This window comes from Myotis daubentonii, chromosome 14 (genome assembly GCF_963259705.1).
Source record: "Myotis daubentonii chromosome 14, mMyoDau2.1, whole genome shotgun sequence".
Taxonomy (NCBI): Eukaryota; Metazoa; Chordata; class Mammalia; order Chiroptera; family Vespertilionidae; genus Myotis; species Myotis daubentonii.
Window position 1 is genome coordinate 11,547,693 of NC_081853.1, and position 9,477 is coordinate 11,557,169.

The 9,477-nt window shown below is 53.7% G+C and overlaps 1 protein-coding gene across 3 annotated transcripts in view; it reads right to left on the reverse strand.

Moving 5' to 3' along the window:
* PTPRG (protein tyrosine phosphatase receptor type G) overlaps window positions 1-7,865 on the reverse strand; it is a 656,388-nt gene extending 648,523 nt beyond the window's left edge. For 2 of the 3 annotated variants that reach the window (XM_059663089.1, XM_059663088.1), the window contains exon 1: window positions 7,024-7,865. In XM_059663089.1, the coding sequence (XP_059519072.1) occupies window positions 7,024-7,108 (85 nt within the window). In that variant the 5' untranslated portion in view covers window positions 7,109-7,865. The remainder of the gene's footprint in view (window positions 1-7,023) is intronic. The other variant, XM_059663090.1, reaches the window with a different exon arrangement.
* Window positions 7,866-9,477: the final 1,612 nt, after the last annotated feature.

Consider the following 9,477-nt stretch of genomic DNA (forward strand, 5'->3'; position numbering starts at 1 on the left):
AGGAGTAGGAGAGGGTATTGGGAGGGGGGTAGATGGTGAAGGGAAAAATTTAAATTTAATTAAATTTTAAAAGAAAGATAGTATCACAGACAAAAAAAAAATAAGCCCAGTTGTCCTATTTTCTTACATGGAAGTGTCACAGATTCCATGAACTGGGCTTTCATTTCTTCTGTTTTAGTTGCTAGATTTCTGTAGCCAACTGTGTCACTTCGCTACAGAAATAGCTCAGTCGAGTAATTTAAAATCGCACTTCGTAGTTTGGCCAGAACGCCACCATGCTGATTTCAGTTTGCAAAAAGCTGATTAGGGGGCAGGTACTCTGCACGGCGTGCGGTTCTCTCCAGCGCTCTGCCAGTCTGATTCCAGGACGATACGGAGACAGGGATATCCGCGTGTTCACCGGCCACACAGCACAAAACCAACGCAACACCCAAATACTACTGTTCCCTTCCCACTACTGCCACACGAAAACCCAGAAATGGCCCTAACAGGGAGACCCACTCGCCTTAGAGGAGGAAGGGGCATTCCAGGGCGCAGGACCAAGCAACTCCTCCCAGGAAGGATAGCACCAGGCAGGGAGCTGGAGGCTCACGTGTGCATTTTAAGCCTGAGGAAACCATCTTTCCCATTTTAAGCTGAAAAAAGTGGACTTCACCGTGGCTTTCTCATTTCGGTCAACCTCAAAAAGTAACCAACTTTCCAATTTTACGTGGGGTACCCTCAGGCCAGTCCTTAGTCCCCCTCCCCCTCGATAGCAAAGCTACCTACAAAAACCTTCATTTGAGTTTATATTTTAAAAATGTAAGTGTTCTTGCTTTGCATACAGTGGTCCTTTTCATTTTCTTCTTTCCACATACTCCTATCCAAATCTCTTTAGTATACATAAAACAAAAACGGTTAATTTATTGAGCACTCACTATTTACCATGTACAGTGTTAAGTCCTGTAGCAGGCATTCTCATTCAACCCGCACAAAGACTTTAGGAATCAGGGTGCAATCACTAGGCCATTTCACAGAGAGGGAAAATGAAAAGTACTAACAAGTTCTAGGCTCCTAAAAGTCTTCTCCTTGTTATATACTTAGAAACCGGTACCGTCACTCATAAACTGGTTGGCAGACACCGAAGTTCTTCAATGTGAAAGCTGCCTCCCACCTCCCACCCCAAGTACATCAGTAACACTGCCCAATTCAGTGAGGGGGGCTTTGAAAGAGAAACCAGGCACATCTGGAACCTGGTCAGCTGGCCCTAAAAGCACTTTGTACAGTTTTTCTGTTTTGTCTTAATTTTTGTTGTTGTTGCTGTTTTGTCAATCCTCACCAGAGGATATTTTTTCCATTGTTTTTTTTTTTTTTAGAGAGAGTGGAAAGGAGAGGTAGAGACAGAGAGAGAAACATTGATGTGAGAGACACATCGACTCGTTGCCTCCTGAAGGCACCCAGTGCCTGGACCAGGCAGGGATGGAACCTGCAACCGATATGTGCCCTTGACCAGAATCAAACCCTCGACCCTTCAGTATTCAGGCTGATGTTCTAACCACTGAACAACCAGCGAAGGCACTCTGTACAATTTTTAAAATGGTCTTATCAAGTGTAGTCATTAAAACTTCGAGCCTGCATAGTCCTGGCAAGTCATCTCACATAGATCTGTTTTCTGTCAGTCAAAACACCAAGCGTTTTGCCATGAATGATGCCAGGTGAAACGGCCCCTCCAATTATAGGTGTCCCTACCGAAGGAGACAATAGCACACAGAGCCCTCTAGCCCAGGGGTGGGCAAACTTTTTGACTCGAGGGCCACAATGGGTTCTTAAACTGGACCGGAGGGCCGGAACAAAAGCATGGATGGAGTGTTTGTGTGAACTAATATAAATTCAAAGTAAACATCATTACATAAAAGGTCTTTTTTTTTTTTTTTTTTAGTTTTATTCATTTCAAACGGGCCGGATCCAGCCCGCGGGCTGTAGTTTGCCCACAGCTGCATAGCTACTTCAAACAATCTTGCACAGCCATCACTGTAAACCTTAGTCCTTTACTTAATAGGAGCAAACCACTTCTGAAAATGAAATTCACCTACATTACTTCCAGACCTGTTTTAAAAGAGATAATTCTGTGGTATTGGAAATTTGAGACAGAGGAATTGTAGGGGGAAATAAGGGTTTTTAAAACACATCTTTTTTGGAGTGGATTTTTTGGTCACAACTGCACATAAACACAATAACAAAAAAAAAAAAAAAAGTTCAAGTCAGATGTGCATTTTGATCTTGTAAGCACACAGAATACTGCCATCACCATGTGTTTGGTTCTTTGCAAGTGAGCGGGTCACTCCCATTTCTCAGGGAAACCCAGATATCAGATGTTTTAATCATTTGCAAATATTTACTGAAGGCCTAACAGTGTGCCCAGGCAACCTCATTCCGTAACAAATTCAGTGACTGCTGCGGAATTCCACATAAGCTCTCAGCGCCTGTGGGGGGCAGACTCTCCCACTTTCCTGAGTAGCTACCAGCTTTGCCTGGATCGGGCTCCGATGGAGACCTACGAGTGGGAGCGGGGCACACTTCCTCGGCTCCCTTTATCATTAGATTTGCAGACCTTTTAGTCTCTACACAGATACCGTCGGAAATGCAGTTGCAGTGATTACAACCTGTCATCTGATAGTGGTCAACCTGTGTAACCAAAGCATAGGAAGAGCTTACGTGGGAGGACACAAGCACTCGTGAGGTAATTTTCGTCATTCCGAATTTCTCCCATAAGCTCCCACTTGTGAAACTGACCACATGAAAAATGTGCCCCAGGATCAAAGTGTTAGCCGTCAATTTTTTACACTTGGAATTCAGAATGCACACCCACACTGCATGCTCCAAGTTAAATGCTGAATGGAAATTCAGATTTAAAAAAAAAAGAAAGAAACCTTTCACCACAGAAGGGAAGAGGTTAAAGCAACCAAGCACTAGCAACACTTCATTTGCTTCCTTCATAGAGATAAGGCTCAGATAAGTATCCTGACTGTCCTTTTGATCATGGAGTTTCCAGGAAAACGGGGGAGGGCATGGGGGGGGGGGGATCTTAGTAACAATGGCTCTGGGCACCTTAAATGATCTTACATGAATGGCAAGAAAGTTCATTCCCACTGGTGTGCTGATAGGTATCTGATTATGCTACAGTAACTTGGGAGTTTTCCAGAAGAGAAGGGTGAATCTATCTGAAAGGGTTTTTGTTTTGTTTGGCTGCACGAAATCATCAGCATTCCCTGTCCTGCACCACTTCATATAAACAACAGTTTTTACTCAGTGAAAGCAGGTCCATAATTAAGGGGAGATGCTCACAGCTTCAGGATTGGCTCGTTCTTTTTCTCATTTCAGCCACCCTTTCCTGTAACACCTCTGCCTCCAGCCACAGCAGCTTCCTCCCCGTGAGGTAGCCATGTGCTAATTTCATCAACTCAGTAATGTTTAGAAGGGAACATCAAAGATTGTATTACTTAACTGTGTCGGAAGAACCAGTTTAATGACTGGATAAAGATTCTTTATTTTCAAACAAGACTCTTAAGGGGGTGGGGGGACTGGATGATTCCCCGCCCCCCCATCCCTAAGAGTAAGACAGCTGACTTATAAATATTACTTTCACCTTTTCCTAAGAAGGCCATGAAGGATGCCCATCAGGACTAAAGCATGTCCATGCAAATACACAGACACAGCTTAGGGGCAGAGGCACCAAACATCAATCATGGATCCTCAGATTCTGACATCTCCAAACGCACACGGCCAGCGCTTATCCATCTGAAGTGTTTCCAGCGTCAGCCTCCTGGATGTAATCTAATTAGGGTACAAAACATATCAGAATCAAAGAGGAGGCTTTCACTCTGAGGACGCAGAGAGAGAAGAAATCAATAAAAAAAGAATTTTTTTTTAAACTTTCTGCTGAAGAGCTCAAGAATGTAAAATACATAAAATGTTAACCCTCTCAGGATGTATCTTTTATATCCTGTAGGAGGCACTTACATTCTCAGCGATTATCGAAAAAATACCCAATGCTTACATGAACTAGGTGTCAGACGTGCTTTAAAATGAGGCGGTGTTGGGAAGGATATGGGGGTATGAAAGAGGGAAGACTGCGTCGATCATTGTAGCTGGGTGGGGGGTTCCTAGGGGTCCATTACATTTTCCTATATTATTCCATTATAGAGTATTTCTGAGAGATGCATGAAAAGAATGTACTATGTATGCACTATATCGTGTTTAATAACACTTCTGCTCTGGAAAGTGGAAATATCGCTTCAAACACTAACAGCAACGCGCGTCCCACACCTGCCATACTTTTTGGTTGGGAGACTGCACGCCACTGTTTCAGATCCGCTGGGACAAAACCATCCCAAACCCTCCCAAGTTACAGCTCCTGAGGACAGCAGCCGAGAGCTCAAATGCAACGGAAAAGTTAGTGGGTTTCTGAGAAACAAACAAAATTACTAACCAGGGGTTTTGCTTAAAATCTCACAAGAACCCTAATCCAATACCAGAAGCATTTTTATCCCTCGTGTCAAGCAGGTAAACGCCTCCCAGATGACCGCAAGTAAGAGGGAAAGGGGGAGCCCCAAACGAGCCCCAGCCTCCACGGGGTTGAGAGCGGGCCAGAAGCAGCAGCGCAGAGGTGAGGCCGGGTCCCAGCGAAGGCGCACCCGCGCCTCGGAGCCTGGGACGCGGCGGCTCCCACCGGGGCCTACCGCACGGAGGTGGCGGAGCCCGACGAGTGGTTCGGGGGCGCCCCCTGAGGTCCAGCGGCGTCACCGCACCTTCGGAAAACGGCAAGCGAGAGTCCCCCAAGGCTCTCTGACATTTTAACTTTGCCCGGTTCCCACTGCCGGCTGCACTGTTCCAAACCACATTCCGCGCGACTCACACCACTGCCCTGTCCCCACCCGACACCTTGCGGCTCCGGGGCAGGGAAGGGGCCATTCACCTCGCACCGTGGGCAGGGAAAGAAAATGTGGACGACGAAAACTGTCCAAGCCCCACGAGGGCGGCATGACTGGCATCCCATTGTGGATTTCCAGCGTCCTCAGAGCAGGAAAAGGGGAATCACGGCCGGCCCACGAACGGGCTGCACGCCGAGCGTAAGGAGAAGCCGGAGCGGAATTAAAAATCCCTCCTGTTTCGCAAGGCCGCTCACCTGCTGCCTCCCGCTGCCCCCAGGAACGCGTGCCCCGTACCGAGCTCGACCCCAGTGTGCACTGAGCTCACTCGGCCGGCTGGTGCGCAGCACAGAAGTCTAGAAAGCGCAGATGACTAACGGCACCACTCAGTGGTCTCTGAAGGGGGAGAGGGCATCACTAAGGGCACATATCCACGCCGCCCCAGCCCCATGGAGGCAGGGCTCTGGTGGGCAGACCCCAGGCCTCAGGGCGAGTAGGGACGCACGTCCTCTCTCAGCATCGAGCTGGGTTTCTGGGCTGAGGCTGAAGCTGAGCGCAGTTGCAGGGGCAGGACAAGGCGCAGAGGGACAGCGGGTGCCGCGGAGAGGGCGATGCTCGGCCTCTCGGCCCCTCGAGGCCGCCCCAGTGCCTGCAAAGGAGACACTCGCTACCGGTCCCCGGGGCAGCAGGCGCGCCCGTGCCCTCTGTAGGGCGCACCGCGGAGCTGAGGGACCCTCTGCACCAAAACCGGGCGCTCGGGACGCCCGGGGGCAGGCGGCTGTGACCAGGGAGAGCAAAATACATCGAGGCACGTTTCCCTTTTTTTATTTCAGATAACCCTCGCCTCGGGGTATCGTGGAGCTGGTGGATGAGAAGGCATAAAAAGCCTCCTAAGGACAGAAGGGTAAAAATAAGACGAATCGCCCCCTTCTTCCCACCCCTTCCCCAGCTAGGGTACAGACCGTGGCCTCCGCCCCGGAGGAGGCGGCTGGACGGATTCAAGGGAGCTCGGGGCTGCAGCCAGGAGGGCCTGCAGGATGGTGGAGGGAGGCGGATGGCCTCTCCCTCCACGAGGGTAAAGAGTAAGGTGGGTTGGGGGGAGTCTGCTGGTGGAGGGCTAGAAGTGGGCACCCTGCTACATGCGGTTACTTATTATCTTCAACGATGGTCAATAACGCCCCTGTCTTAACCCGGTGAGAAAGGAGCGGGTCTGGGTCTGCCTGCCGCCAACAGCCTGCAAAAGGGCAAAGATGAAGGTAGGCAGGCGCGCGAAAGGGGAAAAATCCGCCCCGACTCGAACAGCAACCTAGTTGCCGACGCCCCCCCACCCCCACCCCCGCGCCCGGACCCGGGCAGCCCAGCGGAGCAGAGTTTCGGGGTGAAGGGGTCGCGTGCCGGGGCTGGGGAAGCCAGAAATCTCCCTAAACCGCCTGCTCCCTGCCCTCCCGCCGTGCTCAGGCCCCCGCTCCTGGGAGGGCAGCCTCGCGCCGGCTCCGGAACGCAGCCCGCGCGCTCCACTGCCGAGCGGGGGTCGCCCCTGGCCCGCGAGACCAGAATGCAGACTGCTCCCAACATTCCCAATGGTCCGCGGTCAGCCTCCAGCTTCCCTCCCCCGGGACCCAGCCTTTCCAAAGGGTTGGTGGGCAGCAGAGCAAGTCCCTCCCACCCCCCCTTCTGAGCGCCTTTAAGACCCGCCTGGGCGAGGGGCGCACCCTGGACCCCTCAAACCCAGAGAGGCATTCTCCCATGGTCCCAGTCTCCCCCAACAGCCCCAAAGATCGAGCTCTCACGAACAGCGGCGGATCAGCAGAACAAGTCCCTCTTTTCTCCCGACTCTGGCTCCCCAGGCCTCCCAAACCCGAGCGAGAGCAGACCCCTGCTGCCCCTGTCCCCCTTTCCCCGCCAGCCCCTTCTTCCACCCTCCGCAACCACAAGCCTCCCTGCGCCATTAGAACCAGCCGAGTGGATCCCTCTCTCCTCCCCGGGCGTCCGCCCCCTCCCCTCCACTGTCTCCGGGGTCCCCGGGACCGGCGCCCGAGCTCCGTGCCCCGGCGACAACTCCGCATCCCCCGCGCGCGCCGGCCAGGGCCGCGTCCCCCCGGCGGCCGGCACTCACCCGGGAAGCACACGACATAATGGAGCACGGAACTGGTGATTTTCAGGAACAAAATCCACCAACACGGTTCCAGTAACCTCCGCATGTCCGAAAACGCACATCGAAAAGAGGGTGGCAGGGGGGTAAACTTGTTGAATAAGTTCTTGCCTCCGTGTGAGCCTCCACTAAACCCGGGCTCTTCCCCTGCTCGCCCGTTCTACGGGCCCCCGACGCTCGGCGGTCCGAGTCCCTCTGGAATCCGGGAAGCCAAGTGTCCCCAGGAAAAAACCTCAAAAAGTGACGGAAACGCGGAGCCACGCGGGGGACGATCCTCGGCGGAGAAAGGCTGCTTTCCGTTCAAGAAGGAGAGAAGCGAGCGAGCAAGGCGAGGAGTCGGCGGGCGGCGGCGATGCCTGGGGCCCGGGGCCGGCAGGGACCGCAGGCGGCAGCGGCGAGCAGCCGAGGATCCCCAAGTTGAGTCGGCAGCGCGGCGCAGCCCGAGAGCCGGCGGGCGGCGGCAGGGCTGAGCGCGGCTCGGCGTCTCCGGGCTTCAGGCAGGCAGCTCCTTCCAGGGCCCCGGGAAGGAAGGAGGCATGTTTGCGAACGGGGAAGGGGAGGAGAGAGGCGGGGGGAGCGAAGAGCCCCCCCAAAATCGAAACGGCAGGAGGAAAACACAAAGGATCTCAGAGGAACGCTGGGGCCGGGGCGCCTTCAGTCCATGCTCCTGAAAGTTGTGGCTCCGGTGCAAGCTGGGGAGGAACGGAGAGCGCGGGGCTGGAAACTGGCCATGCCTCCATACAGGAAGTAACATGTGAGCATGGATCCTGGCAGAGACTTTAAAGCCGGCGAGTGAGAGAGCGAGCAGGGGGCGCGCGGCGGCGGTGGGGGCGGGGGCGCGCGAGCAGGGGCGCGCGGCGGCGGCGGGGGCGCGCAGCCAGAGCGGCGGGCGCGCGCCCTCCACGTTCTTAAGGCAGCCACGCTCTGCTACCGCCTCGGAAGGGTCCCACAGCCCGGTTCTTCCCGCGCGCTCCCCGGGGTAGGCGAGGGGCGGCTCTGGCCGGGTCTTGGAGAGAGAGAGAAGGGAGGCTGCCTTCCGGGGCTGGCGAGGCTTTGCCAGGTTCTCGTTCTGCAAGCTCTTAAAGACGCCTTGCTTTGCGCGGGCTTGGCGAGGTCTCCCCCTGTCCTCGTTGCTCGCGGATCCGGGACTTGGGGGACCGTCGTTGGGGTCTGAGGACAGGAGGAGGGCGGTAGGCTGCCTTTTTAGGGCTCCGGGGTATCCTTTTGTGTTCCATTGCCCCGGCAGCACCGCGGCGGGGCGCGCCCGGCTCACCGCCTGCACTCGCCCCCAGCCCGGTCCATTCCCCCGCCTGGAAACAAAGCCGAGCGGCCTTTGCACTCGAGCTGCGAGAGGATTTTTTTATTTTTTTATTTTCGGGCTTCCATTGGCCGGGTCCACAGCTGGTGAGTGGGGGTGGGGGAGAGGGATACTGATCCTTGGCTGGCAAAATCCAGCCCCCCATTTCCCCGCGCCACGGTGGATCGGTGGCAGAGTTTTCCAACTCGCCGCTCCACAGGAGGGAGGAAGGTTCCCGCACTCCGGCCTGGCGCTGGCGAGGGCGCAGGCTGTGCGCCTCCTGCCCCCGGCTGGGTGAAAGCTGCCCCGCGGGGCTGCACCGATTTCCTGGCAGCTACCCGGGGAGCGGCAGCTTCTCTAGCAATCGTAGAGAGGCGACCGGGGGAAATGGGAGGACTGGGCTTATCTGTAATGAGTTTTGTCCCTTGGCTCTTGGGTGAGAAGATCTTTATCGCCTAGACTTCTATGCGCCCTATTTTTCTTTTACTCTCGTGCAAAAAGTGGGGGAGGCGGGCTTTTGATTAAACGTGTAATTGAGCCAAGGTAATTAGCCATTTGTAATTTTTGCCTAATTTTTCTGCCCCTATTTAAAACCATCTTGACGTGTTTTTAACGGCGCCTGCTGTTTCATCTCACCATGCAGGGTCCCCCACCCACCCAAACATCCCAACCGGATGCTAAATTTTCAAATAATATACAGATGTTCGGCGATCTTCCCGCAAGATGTGATTAGGGAAGCAGTTTCACACCCACACTTTCAAAAGAAACGCCTTTGAAAAGTTACCTTTGGGATTACAAACTAATAAAAGCCAGGAAGTTCCCGGGGAGGGCCCTCCTCTATCTTTAGCAGACCGGAGTGAACACCCTCCCCCAGGGTGGGGAATGAGTCTACTTTGTTTGCTTTGGAATTTGGCCCTTCCTGGTTTTGTTGAAATCCTTACTCCCGCTTAAATGCTTGCCAGGGTCAGTTTTCTTGGGGAGCGTTGTATTTAAGGGATGTCCGTCCTCAATGGGAGCTTTGAGTGAGGTTAGAATGACCGCTGTGTGTCTGACTACCTTATTTAAATTGAGGGATAAAATGGGGAAATCCGTGGAATTTGAATCAGAACAGAACACCTGGC